Source organism: Alligator mississippiensis, chromosome 7, assembly GCF_030867095.1.
Source record: "Alligator mississippiensis isolate rAllMis1 chromosome 7, rAllMis1, whole genome shotgun sequence".
Taxonomy (NCBI): Eukaryota; Metazoa; Chordata; order Crocodylia; family Alligatoridae; genus Alligator; species Alligator mississippiensis.
In genome coordinates this window covers 88,757,784-88,776,452 of record NC_081830.1, presented here as the reverse complement: position 1 = coordinate 88,776,452, position 18,669 = coordinate 88,757,784, and the positions used below count along the sequence as shown (strand labels likewise).

Sequence of the window (18,669 nt, the reverse complement as noted above, 5' to 3'; positions counted from 1 at the left end):
CACGGACCCCACAACTCTGCCTCTGCCTCCTCCCGGGGTTCACCGGTCCAGCCGTGCTGCATGCAGAGACATCCCAAGGGGCTCCCCGCACCCTCAGACACAGAGCATCCCATCCCCAGACCCGACCCTGCATCCTCACACACGCTGATTCGATCTCCCCACCACGAGGCACTGCATGGAAAGCGCAGGCTGCATGCTTGGTCTGTGCAGCATCCACGTCCGTGCCCCCCCAGCTCCACCAGGAGCTCTGAGCATGGCCGCAGCTGTAACGAGGTGGGCAGTGTCCCTCGAGCCCCTTCCCCGCAGCAGCGAGGGTCTTTAATACACACTTGTGGGTTGAGCTGACAAAACCAAAGGAGCCTTCTGAGCAGCGCAGGGCAGGACTTGGGAGGCCTGCCCGGTGCTGCTTTGAGCAGGCATTTCCAAAACCCTCTTATCCAGCCCTGTTTCTCCGTGAGAGCTCTTGACGGTGGAGCCCGGACCCAAGCACACCCATCAAAGAGCGAGTAAGTGACTTAACGTGCCCCCCGGAGTGGGCGCCTGTCTGACCGTCTCATTGCACCATCCAACGCTTGCCGTGCTCAACCCACTGCCGGGCATTCGCAGGCTACACGTGATGCTGTGCAGAGGCACCACCGTCCCCAAAACAGCGAGGCGTCCAGATGTGCAGAGGGTCCCTAGCCGAGTAAACGCACTCAAACGCACGTGACCATCCAGAGCAATTGCATCGGCTGGCGCCGTCCCTAACATAGCGCACATATGTCACGGAGATTCCTCCCCAGCTTATCCAGACTGTGAGAAAGGCTTTTCTCTGGGTCATAAAAGGGGTCTCGGATGCTAAGATACCATTCTTGTTCCTCCAGTCATGTCACCAGACTTCTGGTTTGGCCACACAGTTGCTCTTTAGAAATGAAAGAGACCGTCCGTGCTTCTGCTCAGGACAAGTGGGCAAACCCTCACAATCCTTCTTAAAGAGGGATGAGAAAGAAAAGCCAAGCCAAGCAAAGCCAGCGAGCAGGAGCTCTGCTGCTGTCCTGTCATCCCGGGAGCCCGGCCTTTATGTGCTGTTTGCCGAAAGGATGAGCCGGGGGCCGTTAGGTGTCACCTGCTGATCCTCGAGAGTCATGAATATTCCCCTAATCCCGCGTCTCTTGGGCCAGCAGCCTCGGGGCCCTTTCATCCAGCCCGGATGCAGGGCCCGCTCCGAGCGGCTGGCCGTGCCGTTGCATCCCCTCGTCTCTACGTGAAAGTTGGCCTGCAGCATCCACCGGACCTCGTCGGTTCTTCTCCCGCGCTGAGCTGTGCGAACACCAGGCAGCCAGTGCAAACCTGGTGCACGCTCACACGTGCACACTCAACTTCATGGCAATAACTTGCGCCCGCAGGGCTGCAGGGCATCGGGCGCCAGGAGGGAGATTCAGGAGGGACATAAAGGCCAGCGTAAATTAAACGTGCATTGATTCTCAGGCCAGACGAGAGCATCGCGACCCCCCGGCCTGACCTCTGGCGCTGCACAGGCCAGGGAATGTCACCCGGAGCTGGTGTCATTTACATGCCAATGGGGCAGGAAGGGGCGCGGGGGCGCCCAGGAGGAAAAGCAAACAGGACGGGTCAGGAGGTATCACAAAGCAGGGGGTGGGCAGGACCCTTCAGCCAACAGCTTCTCGCCGGCTGCATTTCCGTTCAGCGGCAGCTGTTGCTTCCCCCATATCCAGGAGCAGGGAGGGAGGGCAGACGACGGACTTTTAAACACTGTAGAAAAATCCAGTTCATTGACCCACGTTGTTCCCCCCACTAAAAGTGAATATGGTTTAAAACATCACGGGCTCGCTACCAACCTGGAGACCCAGGAAGTCCCTTTTAAGAGGAAGCCACCGACACCGCTTAGGAGTTATGACAGCAGCCTCCGAACATGGATGACCACTACCACGGGCAGAGCCACCGGTGGTTAAAGCACCTCACCTGTGGCTGTGATCTGGCAGCTTGGGAGGAGAAAGCGCCCCTGAAAACCTGGAGATGAGACGCAGCTGATGGGCCGCAGGTTTCACCAGGGTGCCGAATGCCGCTAGGAGCAGCAGACGCTGCGGCGTTGCCTTTCCGGGCAGGGAGACGGGCATGGGCAAAGGCCAAGGTGTAGGGCTGCGCTTACCTGTGGACATGCAGGTACGGCTCGATGCTGCACGGCTTCTGGCTGGCAGCCCACGTGGTGCGTGGTGCCGGGGACGTGGCAAGCCTCTTGCTAACATCGCTTTTATCCTGGGTGCGTTCTGCTGGAGAGAGACAGAGTTTAGTCGAAACAACCCCACTTCGTCCATACGGCTACCGTTCAGGCGCGGAGGACGTGAAAGCTGCAGTGCGGAGGGGAGCAAGCCTTCCCCCTGCCACAGAGCCAGGCCCCAGCGGTGGGAGAAGAGCAGCTGTTGAAGGGTGCGGGGAAGCGGGGCGCAGAGGTTTGCCCGACAGTTCACGTTACGTACGTCGCAGTCGTGACACGACTTGTCACAGAAGATGCTCTGCTTGTGGGGAACATTTCGAAGACATCGATGCAGCGGACAAGCAACATCTCTCCGTCCCCACGGGAAAGGGTCAGCAGGTCGGGCCAAAAACCATTCTCCTCCTGCATCACTAGCCCCCTCTTAGATTAGGCGACAGAAAGCCTTAAAAATCCAGAATACGTGCAATGTCGTTCACACTGTCCCCGAGAACAGGCTAGGCCCTTTCCTACCATTTCGTGGTCGGCTCTTTATGGTTCTCACATACTTGCAGGATGCTGCAAACACCACGGAGGAAGGGGGTGTGGGGAGTTCATTTACCTAACGACCTGCTGCCGAGTTCAATGGATAATAAATCCAGCTGAGCATCTGTCCCCATGTCCATGTGCGAAACAGCGAGCGAGTCGCAGACATGCCCATCTCGCACAAAAACGCCCTGTTCCCTACTGGCCCATGAGTTAGGGAAGTAAATGGCAGTCCCGTGCCATTTACTTCCCTAACTCATGCTTGTTCTCTGCTGCATTTCAACTGGCGTCCAGTCTCCCCCCTTCGGCGAGAGACGGCGCTGACCACCAGCCCAGAGGTCGCATATTCAAGGCCGCAGCAGCCCGGTCAGACTCCAACTGATCTGGAAAAAGGCACGTGTTGCAATCTCTGTTGTTTTCTGCTTTCTTGGCCTGATGCTAACCTCATGCTAGGTTTACACCCTGCCCTCTCCAGAATTACTTCTGACCTACATGCACGTGCAGCGAGAGCGAGACGCCCATTAACATGGAGCAGTTAGCGTGTGCGTGCCGTGTTTGAGGCCCTGAGGACACGGGAACTAAACCACGTCACCCACCGCAAACTCAATTCCACGGTGCTGACTGCAGAGCCAACACCACTGCCACGGCAGTTTCACACCCAGGCCATTTTGTAGCTCGGGTGGCAGCTACTGCCGGCACCTGGCAATAGGCCACGTCCCTCGGTCCCTTCTGCCCGTGGAAGTAAGAGCCTCTTGCTAGCGTGGCGTGCAAGCGCTCACCTCCCAAAAGCCAGGTCTGGGGAACTGAAAAACCAACCTTTGCCTCCTAAATCCTCAAGCACAGACACGGGCACCAGACCTCGCATGAGTCACGATGCCGGCGTCCGCTCCTGATCAAGACCTAGCATCCTTGCATAGGGTTTTCCAGGTAGAGGCAAGTTTCAAACCTCTTCCCGAAAACCGCTGGCTTATGAGCTTTCTGCGAGCCCCGGCAGCTTCCTCCTTAGTGGAGGCTGAAGCGGAGAGTGCATCGCCGAGAAGACAGACGTTTGGAGCGGGGACAGAAGCGCGTGTGCTGAAAACCAGGTGTGCAGGTGTCTCGCTCAGCCGCGCGTGAAAGAGCTCCGGGTAGGAGCTCTTCCCTTTAATCCGGCACTTCCGAGCATGTCAGGGCTTGCACCCAGAACGCTTTCTGCTCGGGTGGGTCCAGACAAGGTCTACATTAACTCCCCAACCTGCAAGAAAATTATTGGAAACAAAGGATTCAGAAATGTCCCTTTCCCTCCGACAAGCCTGGAAACAAATGGTACAGGAATGAGGTCAGAAAGGAATCATCCGCCTACCATCCCACTGAATTCATTTACCTACCTCAGAGCCCATTCAGGGGAGGGGTGGGACGGGGAACAAGGGCTCCTATAAAGCAGAATGAAGCTTTGGGGTCGGTTGCTACATTACAAGATTTGACAGGCCTTTGCCAGCCTTCAGCTTCTTTGTGTCTTTCACATAATAGAGAAACACAAACTGAGCAGCCCGTGATCTGGGGGCTGCGCTATTAGACACAGCAAACCCTTTGCAAATGCTAATAGTATTGTAGCGTCCTGTCAGGCAGCAACACAAAAAAGGATGTTGATTTTCACATGAACCAGAACAGGCTTATTGTAGAGAGGGGTGCGAAGAACGCCCCGTATCTAAACATCAAACCCCGGGGGCAAGCGGGCTGGGGAGGATTTGGAAAAACGGTGCTTTAAATGTTCTTCAGTGGACGGACTATACTGTTATCTTAACACTTTACACTGATTTAGAGACACTAATGAGGGGAGAATGGCTCGAAAGTGGAGGTGAAAACCGTCACTCGGAAGTCTTTGCAATGAAATTATTTCTAGATGTAGACCAGGGCTCCCAGGTCCCGGCTGCCTGGAAGAGACGCCCCCTTTTTGAAGCACAGACGAAGCGTGGGGCAGGGTCAAAGTTGGGGTGAGGTGGCAAACTTGTTAGGATACCGAGGATCTTTAAAAGACGAAAAGTAGAACAAGATGCAGGGACTCTCGGCTGAAAGGAGAGAAGTGCAAACTGGAAATAAAGACGCTCGTTCGTCAGTGAGCGTTGGAGCACATTCACCAACGGACGAGACAAATTCTCCATCAATTGAACTCAAGACTAGCAGATATGCCCTCTAGTTCAACCACATGCTGCCAGGCTCAGGGCAGGGATCTATGGCTTCTGTTGTGCAAGAGATCAGGCAAAGGTTGTGATTATGCTTTTGAGCCTTAACATCTAGGAATGCCTTGCATACGATAGCATCCCTGTGCACCCCAGAGCAGCTGGATATCCAAGGCTCAGGTAGGAAGATGCAACAGCTTCCACCAGAACGGTAACCAAAGCCATGCGTCCTCTTCCAGAAATGTGCAGGTTTTTCAGACCTTGTTAAAAGTAGCCCTCCAGCCAGCTGCGTCCCTAGCAAAGCAAAGCAAAGCAAAGCAAAGCAAAGCAAAGCAAATTGCAAGTGCACATGGGAAGTCCGGGTAGCTGCTTGCTGGGTAGTGAAGGCCCTCCTGAGTGCGGTACGCTCCCTGCCAGAGGCCCCATGCAGCTTTGATCACCATACCGTGCCTCCGGAGGAGGAAGTGGGATCAGCTGTAACGGGAAGCATGTTTCAGCAGCATGCCTGGTAACCCAAGGGGCGGCTCTCAGCACTCGGAAAGAGCCCGCCTGCTGCAGCGCTGCGCTCTCCGCTTCGTATATAGGGGAAAAACCATCCCTCGCCCACCCCGAAACCTGAGGAACCCTGACAGCAACGCTGCGGCAGTGAGTGTAACCTCGCGGTCTGTCCAGGGAAGAGTCCGCGGGAACCTCGGAGGCCCTCGATCAAACCCTCTGGGGTCAGCTGGAGTCTTACTGGACTTCAGTGGGCTTTGGACCACGCTCATTGCCTGTGTACACTTCATAAGCGCTTATGTTTCTCAACAGGAGTAAACAACAGTAGTAGTAGTAATAGTAGTAGTAATATTGATGACAATACAGCGATGACAACTCCTATTACACCTGAGAATAAAATATCATCAGATTTATGCTTGCTAAATTCTATATCACTTGGCTTTGAGAAATGCATTTCAAAAACCCTGTTTTGTGCCTAAACTATGATAAAAGTAGCTGATACAATGCCTTGATCAAATACCTAATGCTGCTTACCTTGCTGTCTTCAACCATCTCCTTTGTTTTTTCCTTAGTCAAATCTGACTATATCATAGCACTAAACGCTTTTAGTACATGTCCAGGTTTCTCATCTGTTTCATGCTGGAAGATTAGTTCGGCAGCTGCATCTAAGAAATAAGTAGTTTATATATGTTTTAAAAAATAAATATAGATGTACATTTAAGCTCCTTGCAACAGGGACTGTGCTTGGTTTGTCTGTAAAGTACCATATCTAAACAGAACACTATGCATCAACAGTTATGTAGGAGTATTATGATCTATCTATATCTATATATCTATCTATCTATACACATATCTGTACACACACACACACATAAAATACAATAAATATAAAATAAGATAGATATAATAATTTCAGATATACCTCTTTCAAAATTGACCAATTCCCCCCAAAAAGTTTGGGCATATTTACTCACCAGCTAATGACTGAAAAATGCAAACATCAGGAGCATACTTGCATAACAGTAAATGGTATACTTTGGACGTATGAAGGTTAACATGCTGTGGGGTAAATACAAATGCATCTGGGACAGCATCACGTGTTACACCCTAAATCTGCTATTTTCAGTATTTTCACATTTTATCATGCAGAACACGAGAGGTGTCACGTTTCACACGTTTTACCAGTCCAGTGAAATCATGAGCCTTGTTGAGGGCTTTCCCTCCCATCTCTCATCTGCTGAAGTCTCAGTCATGCTGATCTACCAGTCACAAAATGCACTGCACTGTGTGTCTAGATTGACTTTGCAAAGTAAGTAATGAGGTGTTGGATAATTTACTCTTTCCTTTATTGTACAAACCATAAAGGCAATTCAAGTAATTCTGTTTTAATACAGCTTCATGCTAAACGTAGTCAGCAAATCTTTGCTGGCTTTAGGTAATTATGGAGAGAAATCCATTAAGGAGTTTCTTGGCATTGGGTGATCTTCATAACGGTCTAACTATTGGTATTTTACCAAATGCAATTTGTCTCAGCTAATTATGTGCTTGGATGGCTAATTTATTGAAGAGTTAAGCATAAGCTCTTCCTCAGACCACCTTTTCTTCTCAGTATGTTCTCCCCCAGACCCATTCAGTTCCTTCAAAATATACCAAAAAATAATCATAATAATCAGCTTCAGCGAACACGGAGGTTGGTTTCCGATCCGCTATGGTACAACTAGAAAAGAATCAACTTTTCAATGAATTCTGGCTGTCATCATTCTCCAGCCAACTTAAAACAACACATGGCTATAAGAAGTAGCATGGCCCTGCATCTTGACATTTCTTCCTTGCTTGTGGCTTAAATTGCATTAAACAGTCAATTCTTTGAAGTTCCACTACCCAGAAAAACCAAAATTGCAACCATCCTTAAGACAGAAAGATTTTTTTTTTAAGGGAATAGACAGGTTAAACTGATGGGTGAAAATACGCAGATCAGGCTGTTCACGTTTTTAATTTTCTAAATATTTCAGTGCTTCATTCCGTCATTTAATTAATAACAAGAGGCTGCTAACAAGGTGCAATCAATGTTCAACGGCATTGACATACCTTCTTATTAAGGAAATCACATTACCAGAAAGTAGCTGTTTAATCATCTGTGTATATCATATTGTGTTAAAAGACGTCAATTAATAGAGTTAATATTTATGAATTTATTAGATTTATATCCTGCCCTGTCCAAAAAAGCTCAGTACAATTTAGTTAGTTGAAACCCACCATGAAATCAAACAGTGATTGTGGCTGTGACTAGATCCATGAGCTGCAGAACAGATGTGCAGTACCTTTAATACTGTAAGAGTTTTACTCTTAAAAATGTTTTGTCATTGTTTTATAACATTTCCCCTATTCTGCAAGATGTGGTTTAAGAAGCCTGAATGCCCCTGTTGGTACCTTGGCTCCGATGCGATTCCCAAATCCACTGTCTGACAAAACATTTATATGAGCCATAAACAACCATAATTTAAAGCACGAAAACCATGTAGTTGGGACAAAAGCCTGGGAATTTTATTTATGCCGACTGTATCTGCGTAGTCCCTAAACTCCTTAAGAAGCTGGTAAACGCCTTGCAACGGGGACTATGCCTCATCTGTCTGTAAAGACTGTATCAACATAGCACTATACCAACAGTAATGTAGGAATACTGTGATTAATATATTAGAAACAAAATACTGACCCAATTAATTTAATTGCTAATTAGCAACGTTACGTGGCAAAAGCATAGCACTTTCTGTTCAACGATTTTAAAGCACCTTCCAGAAGTGGGGTACCTTTACAACTGAGGAAACAGGCGCAAGGAGGTAAAGTAATTTTTAAACCGTGTGTACAAGACCATGTAGTGTTCAAAATTTGAATTTTATTTTTTCCCTTCAATTACATCAGCAGTCAATAAATACCTAGTTTTCATGGGATACATCATGCCAAATGTCATATCAGCAATAGGAAGAAGTTATAACCCAAAACTGTACTGATTTCACTTAAAAAAAAAGAGAGGGTGGAGATGCATCTGGACCACTGGGTGTGACATTTGGTAACACTTACATTACATGGAGGCTTCAAACAGTGATCTCTTCAAGTCAATGCAAAAGGTGTTTTGCACAGAGAGGGATTTAATACAAGTACAGACTCATTCACTTGGTACTCAGCCCCTGGAACCTGTTTTCCTCCTCATTTGGGAACTTAAACTTCTCCAGGTACTCAGTCTTTATCAACAGATAATACAATTTGTCTTTTGTTCCTAAAATTGACTCATTTTTATATCATTAACGTCTGCTTAAGTGTTAGGATTTTGGTACTTAAAGTGTTAGATCATCTCGATGTTCAAGCTTTAAAGCACCTTTGTATGAAAAACTATGATTTAATTTTTCACATGATAGTATTTAAAGTTTTATTTCTGATCATTAAAGTGTTAAGGGTTTTCCCTACCGGTGCTTCCTCCAGCTGAGAACAGAGGTGATGAATGCTCTCGCATATCGATCCTTCCTCCCTCTCAATTAACAGTACGTCCAATAACTAGCCTTTAACAGAGCGAATGCGAGTATACATCAGCGCTCTAACGTGCACTTTGAGATCGCGTTCCTCGTGCAGGTTTCTGCCTAACCCCTCTTCCATGGAAGTATTCCTGAAAGCATCCAGATCACTTATCAAACATAGCTTGCTTATGCCATCTGTGTTAAAAAAAATTAAGAGAAGAATAGGAAGCGGGTTAAAAAGGCATCGGACATCTGTGCAATGGTGTTTAGATTCTTTTCTTTCTTAAATTTGTCACGTTACCATTTTACACAAGAGTACTTGAGAGAAGGTATGTAAAAAAGCCCCCGCTCACGTATGGGGGGCTAACATGAACAATTCGTGACTGGAAGATAATAGAAGCAACAAGTAAAAACCAGTCGGGCAAAATTCTTTATGATAGTTCAAAGACTCGACATATGTTACAGTTCACCAAGCTCTTGTATTTACTATACATACCGCTTTAGGGGCAACATGACAGGCTGAAGGAAATGGATTTCAGTGACTATTTATACTATGCTTGATATAAAGCAAGTGGCTATGAAGGGATCTTCTGTACTGCATTAATTTAAAGCAATTTTGGCCTTAGAGTCCCCAGAAAAAAAGGAAATAAAATCTGATTTTAATTTTTCTCTGAGGTTTTTATTTGAGAGGGTCAAAGCAACTGGTGTTCCACCATCACGTTATTGTTTTGCATTCTCCATACACACAAGCAGGAATCTTCCTAACCGGGGGGAAGAGCTGAACTGGAAAGCCAGAGTCCGGTAAATCCTGCAATGAAATCGGATTCAGAGCAACATCATCTACCAGGAAAGAAGTGAACAGCTGTTGACATTTCCTGAGCCAAACCTGTTAAGGGGTCAGCGAACGGCAGTCTGTACTTTCATTCCAAAAGGACCTGAAAGGATTGCTCGGACGAGTCCTCTCAAGTGCTTATGTGCTGTATAAAATCCCCAGCTTCCTTTCCAAGATCTGCCTTCCAAAAACAGTGCATTTCCATCTGTACCTTATTGATCAGAGGACACTTCAACATACAGCATTACAGAGACAAACAGTATCACTTAGAAGGGCATTATTCATGTATGTACAAACGATAAAACTTTATTTCCAACTCCCAGCATTGTTTTGGGCAAGGAATCGACACTGGATTACTTAATCAATCTTATCCAGTCCTGCCATGCTAGACAGCAGCCAAGCAGAAGCCTCTTTTCCTCTCAGAAACAAAACTCAGTTGTACATTGGAGGAGCTTGCCCAACTTATTTCAACCTCATAAAATCCAGATTTTGCTGTGATGTGCATCTTGCTTCCAAAATTAAGAGGACGGGTTTTGTTGAAACGCCTCGATTCCATAGAGAAACTGCTTCTCTCGTCCCCCTTCGCCTCACACGATGCTCCCCAAAAGTTTTGGTGGGGAGAAGAATGGGACAGAAAAGCCTTCTTTGTGCAACGTGTTGTGGGCAAGGGCTGCATTCACGTTATAACTGCTGCTGCTGCCGAAACAAAAAGAGAGTTAATTAACACACAGGTGCAATGGCACTGTGTTGCTGTCATGATGCTGTGTACGCTCTGAGACTTAACGCACATAAATCAGATGACAAACAGAGGAGGTCCGACAGCTGACGAAAATAATTTTCAGTTACAGGATTACTTTTGAGATCCGTGTAAAACTCTGCAGAAAGAGACGGAAGTATTATCCCGTTTGGGACTGCAAAGAGGAAAGAACTCACTGTCTCATTTTAATGCTGATACAAATAGTGTTGAAGAATAACTGAGTACACTACAGCTGTTTCATGAGACTTGATCCACTGACCTAGGGAGCATACTTATATCAGGCTTCATATTCTCCTGCTATCAGAGGCTAGGGCTGTGGCACCCAAAAAGGAAAGCACAAAGCAAGCTGCAAGATGAAAGGGATTGTCACAAAGCTAACACTATACCAGTACAAGCCATTGGTTAGCTTCTTAACACAGAGTAGTAAGAGTATTATAATTACCTTTTAATTAACTAAAAAATATTGCTTCCATCTATTTCTCCTGATGAAGGGCTTCTATGAAGACTTCAAGTTTTTCCTGGATTTCCCGAACTTTTTCTAGAAAGATCAGAAAAACATGGAATTACAATTTCTTGCTGCTTTATAAAAAATAAATGCACAGTGAAGCAAAAAACCTGATCCATAAATATGAACAAAATCTAGTGCTATAATCAAGCATTTTTCTAAATGTACAATTCACTGAGTGCCAAAGCAGGCATTCAGCTAAACCCTTGTGTACAGTTTCTGCATTGGTTAAAACTGAACGCGCTGGCCCTAGATTCGTATTGTGTTTTAAAGACCATTTATGTAGGACGTGCTCCTTTAGTGCTGCCATGCTAATTTAATAAATCTAGGACGCAGTAAAGCAATCTGATACTGGACTAGCTACGTTCTGAAAAGCTCACGTTTCCACTGGTTCACACGCACCAGCACCGCCGTGCACCTGTCACACCGCACGAGTTTTTATCCATTAAGTGATGTGCACTAATCTCTCTCTCTTAACCAAATATTCTTTTTCTCCACATTAGTAAAAAGACTCCCATAATCACTGAAGAAACAGTTCAATGCTGGCCATCTCACAGGTAGTATTTCAAGGAACCCCACTGCAATATTCTGCACACCTGCATGAAAGGACAACAGTTGCAGCGCTTGGAAATGCTCTTACCCACGCTTTGTATTAGAAAAAGTTTGCAATTGGGTCTGGGTCTCCTGAACCTCTGCACTGACCAGAGGCATCGAATCAGATTATTCTTTTGATTATAAAACCTCTGAATCTAAATCTACTTCCCCATCCTGAAACATAGAGCTTGAACAAAACTACGTGCAATTATTGAACATAACAGTTCATTAAGAAATAGGGAGAAGAATCAGTTGTATAATATCCCTTTCTTTTCCATCAAGAGCCTGTCCAACACCCATCGATATATAATGTAATTGCTCTATGCAAATTGCAATGGTTTAATTAAACCTAAGGGGGATCTAAAGTCTGCATCATGCTTTCCCCCTGCATTTGAAGGTGCTTCTAGAAAATGCTTCTACATGTAGTCATCTCTTGTGTTTAACTGTGCATGGAAAAGGAAAATCATTTGTAATTCAGAAAAATCCTGAAATCTCGTTTTAGGAATAAAAAAGGCAGCCTCTTTTTCTCTCTCTCTGACACACATGGACACACACACAGATCCTTCCCCGCCTCCTCCCCAGTTTGAAACGTTACTCCAATCAAAGCCTCTTTATCTCCTTTTATAAGGTATAAGAGAAGGCTGTTTATCTTCCATTAACAGTTTTTGTCCTTTTTCTGATGGAACATGGCAAACTTTAGGTTTCAGCAGACACCCAGCAAAACTGAAAAATGAAGAAAATAATAGTCATTCAACAGGGCACTACAGAGCGTGTATCAGCTCAAAATGAAATGTTTGTAGGACGTAGGTAGAAGAAATAACAGCTTTTATTAACAACAAGTGCCATAATCCTCATAGTCTACTAACAAATGGTTTAGAAGCAAGAAAATATTTAGGATAAAAGGGGCTTTTGTAGCAGGTGAGACCAAAGAGAGAGATTCCACTCAAAATACAGAGGAATAAAGATGAGTTTTGTAACGGGCATTTGAAAGAGATAGGGCAAAACTCCATTTTGGGGTAGGCCACTACATTTCTCCGTGAGAAAAAATATTCATGTTTCGGAAAGTGAACGGCCTGTCGGAAATGGAAACCTGACTTTCACCCCCATTCACCTGACTTTAACCTCCAAGGACTTGCCATCACTGCCTGTTGTCAGACAACACCTTAAAAACGCATGTGAACAGGAAACGGAGGAACAAGAAATCACCCGCAGCCTGGACTGTGTTAAGAACGGTCTACACCAGGACTAGGGAGCCTTATCCCATTACCTGGTTTAGCTTTTATAAGCCTCCTCAATGGGCTGACTGCTTTGTTTCTTGCTCTCTCACCCCATGTGCCTCTCCCAGGAGTGCCCCTCTCTTTTTTCCCTCCACCCTCCCTAGCCTTTGTATTTTAAGTGCTGCTTTCTCTTTAGCAGCTCTGCTTCTTGCAGTCCCTTCACAGCAGCTGACGTCGGCTGCTGCTTATGAAAGCTCATGTTCTACATCTCTGATTCAGGTAGTCAGTAAAAGTGCAACTCTAGTCTGTCCTGATTTCAGACTAACATGGCCAAACACCTCTCTGTTCACCCCTCTGCAGTGCCAGCTAGTCGGGGAGCAGCCACTCTAGCAACGACGTCAGCTCCAAGTTGGCAGAGCCACTTGGAGAGACCAATTCGCTTCCTACTAGCTTCGGCACGGCGGCCTCTGAGAAAAGAAAGCACCTGTGCAAAAGCGAACCGAGGCACAGCACATAGCACACTGTTTAGCACTACGGTGCCAGAATGCCGTCCAGATCTAGAAATTAAATGAAATGTGCTTTTAGCAACTGGTTTTTCCCCTCCATTACTACCCCCTTTTCCTGGGAACTGACACACATACACATTCGGGCGCATTACTTGGAAGAAACCTTATCAACAGCAGTCCAGGTCTAGAAATACAAAAGAGGTGTTTTTTTGTGGGCTTTTTTTTTTAAACATTTGAATAATTCTAGCCTTGATGACACGAACAAAGGGGATGCCCTGGCCTCACTGATTTCAAGAGGCTTACTATTGCATCTGAAAACTTCAAATGTGATCCAAATGAGTAGTGGAGAGATGACCCCTCAGTAAACCAACTTGCTCTGAAGAGACCGTAACATGGTTTTTTTGCTTTAAAGTTTCTCTTTTCTCCTTAAGAGCAAGGACTTTCAAATCCACATACACTGGGTAGCCACAATTCAGCCGAAAGCAGCTAATTACAGTTTCCCCCCATACTGCTGCTGTCTTTTTTCACTACGGAGGGAGGTTTAGGTCTATTGTTTCAAAGGAAGACAGGAAGGCTTGGGGGCCTTTGCATCAATGCAACTCAGGGACTCAAGCTCTGCTCCTAACTCTGCCACTCAAGTCCTAGGTCATCTCCAGCAGGTCACCGAAGTCCTCTGCACGGCATCCCCATCTGCTAGAGCACGAGAAAGTGACTTGCTGAGGACACAGATGCTGTGAAGCTGAATTCACATTTGCCAAGTATGGGACCCTCAGGTGAAAGGCAAAGGACGCTCCGTGATTTCTGCCACCATTTTATTATAATGCTCTTGAACAGAGTCGGAACAAAATAATACGCAACTAGAGACAAGTTACGAAGTACAATTACCGTCTCTGAAACCATACCCACGCTGGGAAAGGCTCTGCTAAGACATTCTCCCTATTAAATCAAATGCACTCTGCACTTTATTTTTTAAAAAGGACAAAGAATAGGTACTACTTCCATGCTGCTATGCACGTGCAATAAGAACATCGACATCCTGCGCGTTTAGGAGGGCAACACAGATATCACAGGTGAACTCAGGCTGACTCTGCATTATGTGGACAAAGAATATTTTTGTAATAATTAATTCCATACCTTACCCCCCCGAACCAAGCAGCAATGGCTCACAAGACCAAGGGAATGAAGTGATGACCGAGGGAGGTCTACCTCGGTCGCAGTCAGAGCATGGTTTTTGTTTGGACTGCCTCCTTCAGTCCAACAGTCTTTCTGCAAATACATTTTTGTATTGATCAAGCTCACTGAAAGCAGATAGATTTAATGGCATTAAATGCAAGTATTTTCCCCGCTCAACCCTTGACTAATGAAATATTCCAGTATAGAAAATTCACAGTATCAGCAAAAAAATCTATAATTTATGAGTTCACCCTTTTAAAAAAGGTTGCGTGCCAGTAATACCCAATTTCATTTTTCAATTAAGGAATATTAAAATAACAAAATGGCATATATTTATCCCACTAGAGCACACTGAATCAGAGAACAGACATGCTAAAATTTCCTTTATAGTCATAACTGCTGTATTAGTTTTTATAGCATTGGACTCATTGCTTAACTGTAATAATTATGAGGTACTGAGGTAATTTAATACTTTAAAAAAAACCCCATACCAGTTATTCTTATAGAAAACAGCCTAAAAAAAGCTGTCGAGAAGCTGCAATTACTCATGCTAAATGTTGTATTCCTAGATGCAATACAACCTCTCCTGACGCAGCACCAAGCGAAATGTATTCCTCTCCAAACTGCACTTCGCAATACATGGGCATAGAGCCCTGCTATTAATTAATACTGCTTTTCATTGGGCACAATGAGTATTTACACCAGTACACATCTCTCAAAATACTGAACTTCCGCAAGTTTTTATCCAATGCACCAGTGTGTCGCATAAGTTTGAGTACTGCTGTTTTATTATATTTTACTTGTGAAGTTTAAATATGAGCCAGAGCTTAAAGTGGGCTCTAGAGAGAGGGGGATACTTTCTTTGGTGGTTTTACTATAGATTCAGAGTGATGAATATATAATTCTTACACCCCCCATTCAACTGTGGTCAAAACTTAATAGAAACCAGTGAGGAGAAAGTGTAACAAACCCGTTTCCAGCTCCGGCACAATGAACCGCGCAGGCCTGGAGGCAATGAATGCCCATTCTACTTCCCATTTATCCAATGTTTACCTAAAAGATGAGCTGCTCCATACATGAATTCATTATGCCCCATAAATATTCCCATAATCCTCTCTCCATATCCCATAAAACTTCACTGAGAGAGAATGAAGGGATTCTTTATTCGGCTGTCTTGAGAGACTCATTCATGCTTGGTCTCTCTTGTCTCCTGCTCATTTTCTTTTCATTAATCCTGTGATAGTAGCTCTAAAAGGTTCAAAACCAGACTAATTGATCTGTAATTAGGATCGGAATACACTGTGAATACAGAAAGACACAGCTAAAGATGAGGGTTGTTTTTGCTGTTAACATCAGCTCAGGAAAGAAGAACAAGACCCAAAATAGTCTTACAGGGACTGCTTACTGACAGATCCCAACCTTAAGGATGCATTATATACCAGCCTCACCAGTAAAGGCAGTGCCACAACGGGGCAAAATAGAAACCAGTTCCCAGCACAGCAAAGCTGGTGAGTTAGATTTGAGCAACCGTGTAACACGACTGCGTGAGTGACAAAAGCTAGGAAGTTAAAAGGTATCATGTATAACTGGCACTTACCCTTTCCATGCAATGCTTTTAAGAGGTAAGAAAAATTGCCTTACAACCATGTGCCTTTTTTTCTTTCATTACAGAGGCATCTAGCCTTCTGCTGCAAGTTGAAGATGCCTCTCTCCTGACTGAAAACCTGAAAATTTCCCCGAAGAAACGAAAAGTTCTTCACAGAGGCGTTCTTGCAGATGTCCGTCTCCCCCATTTTCTCTCCAATTACACATCTTTGTTTAGGTTTTCCAAAAAATAAGCACGTTTTATTGAACGGGACGCCATTTCTGTCTAGCCCTAACATTAAAAGTGACACAGGAAGAGACCACTTTACTCTGTCCCTGCCTTGCAAACAGCCATGAAGGTGGAGAGAGGGGAACTTTTATTTTTATAATCTATGAGCGACCAGTCACACTGCAAAAGCAGGGACGGCTGTCTGTGCTTACTGGTCGTAGCGCTTTACAACACTGCAAATGGGAAAGTTAATCCGCACACCCGGCCTCACCAGAAGAAATGAGGATTTCCATTGACAGATGGAAAGTAGAGAGACGTAGTGTAATTTGCCCGAAGTCATGCACTGAGCCCATGTTCAGAAAAGCATTTAAATACTTTCTTAGTAGAGATGCTTTTCTCGGGGGAGACCTTGGAGGGGTGAGCACAGCGTTGGGAGGATCTGGGTTTTAATCTCTTCTTTGCCCCCAAAATGTTCTGCCTCCCAGCTAGCAATGCTGGAAATAGTCATTAGCCCGCGTCCTTGCCTAGGCACATCTACTCCCGACAGCACGTTGTTCTGCATCGGCTACTTTTTCAGCACCTCGAGGCTCCCCAGCTCCCACCCCTGCGCGCGCTGTTGAGGCCATGGCATCAGCAGCGGGCATGGGATGTAGATACGACTTGTGCCCTGTATTGGTGCAGTCTTAATGTAATAGAGGGGTCGATTTATGCCTGTTATTTCAAGAGGACAGGAAGGGTTTTAAGACTGAAGTACAACAGTGGCATCAGGGGACCTTGTTCAAGAGGCCTCATGCTATGTTGAATAATTTCTCTCCCTCCCTCTCTTTCTCCCATATTTGCAGGCTTTTGAGTTGTCTTTCCTTTCATCTGGAGCTTAGATTTTAGTCCTTTTTATCTTTCCACCTAAGTCAATCCCCTCCTGCCTGCAAACCATTATTGCTATCCTCTAAACTTCCTCTACACTACATTTAATTATTTGGAGAAATCTAACTTACTGTTGTGAACACAGCATCTTTCCTCCACCGAGAAAGAAACCTGAGCCTAAAGCCAGACTTGATTAGCATGCCTAGCAGTAAGCACTTAAATACACAGGGAATGCTGATCCTTAGTTTACAAGAAAAGGTTGAGTTTCGGCTTATGGCTATCACAGGCACTACCCGGTCCCATTCACGAAGTCACGCTGAGCAGGTATCAACACGGCAGATGCCGCACAGTCTTCCGGCCTCAACCCTCTGGGCTGCGAGCTTTCGCATTGTAAAGGCCGCGCACAAAAACTTCGGTTCTCGCTGAAACAGTGCAGGGCAGTGTTTTAACCACCATCGTCAGACTCTGCCCCAGAAAACAGCCTCCCTTCCACAGTTACAAACCAGCATCAACATGCCTGCTCAGGTCTTAGAGAACTGGGAAGATTAAGAGCGACTATAATTTACCGATCGTTGCAGGGTCATGTCCTGCTGAATTAAAAAAAAAAAAAAAATCCTTTGAAATCACCCATCACATTTTTTGCCGGTTTCCTCTTGTTCACATACCAGGTTTTCCTCTGGATGTGGCCAAGAGGAAAGCTGAATTGCTAAAAAGAGGCAAAACCACCCAGGTTGCCCTTAAAGAGACAGAACATCATTTATCACCTGCAAAGACAGATTTATAAGTAGAGGGCCCCCTCTGTTCCTTTAAGACTGCAAAACAGATGGGAAGTGAATGGACAGTCAACAGGTCAAGAAAACACATGGGAGGTGCTGCTTGTCTGCTGTATGTATGTTCCCAGCATAAGAAAGAGGTCAAGATTGTAACTGCATGGCTGGGTGCTGGAAAGGCCCTTTCTTCAGGCTGTTACAAAGACAAACGCTGTTCCTCATCCTGCTGTCAAACTGTTATAAATATTGGTCTGTCAAAAGGCCTTCAGTGGTTGACGTTTTAAGAAAGGCAGAACAGGAGAATGAATCATGTGAATGATTCTTAAACAATTAGTTCATTAGTGCAATAAAAGCACTGCAGAATGGGATTAAATGGCATTTATAATGGTTCATATAGTAAATCCATGATGCATTAAAAATATACAGACTTGAAATGCAAGCTTGCAGAAAAGCTAGGGTACCACTTGGTTACTGGTAGCAAGAGCAGACTGAACAAAGCTGCTAATTGATGTCACACTACAGTAAAACTATCTTTTACCGCCATAAAATGTTTAACACGTATAAGAACATGTAACAGATTCAAACTCATGGCCACAAGAACTGAATACTTTCCATAAATTTTGAAATTCAAAACAATGTTCGCTGGGATGGAATAATCATGACGACAATATTATTAATTACATTTGTAAATCAAGCCTGTCTTTCAGACATATAAAGATAAAACAGCCCTGTTCTATT

At 45.2% G+C, this 18,669-nt stretch overlaps 1 protein-coding gene across 5 annotated transcripts in view; it reads right to left on the bottom strand.

Annotated features, from left to right (window-relative positions):
- Positions 1-8,264: 8,264 nt before the first annotated feature.
- Positions 8,265-18,669, bottom strand: part of OPA1 (OPA1 mitochondrial dynamin like GTPase) — a 72,625-nt gene continuing 62,220 nt past the window's right edge. For 4 of the 5 annotated variants that reach the window (XM_019486414.2, XM_019486418.2, XM_019486416.2 and 1 more), the window contains 2 exons: positions 10,932-11,027; positions 8,265-10,428 (listed from right to left, as the gene is read on the bottom strand). In XM_019486414.2, coding sequence (XP_019341959.1) covers positions 10,963-11,027 — 65 coding nt within the window. In that variant the 3' untranslated portion in view covers positions 8,265-10,428; positions 10,932-10,962. The remainder of the gene's footprint in view (positions 10,429-10,931; positions 11,028-18,669) is intronic. The other variant, XM_019486415.2, reaches the window with a different exon arrangement.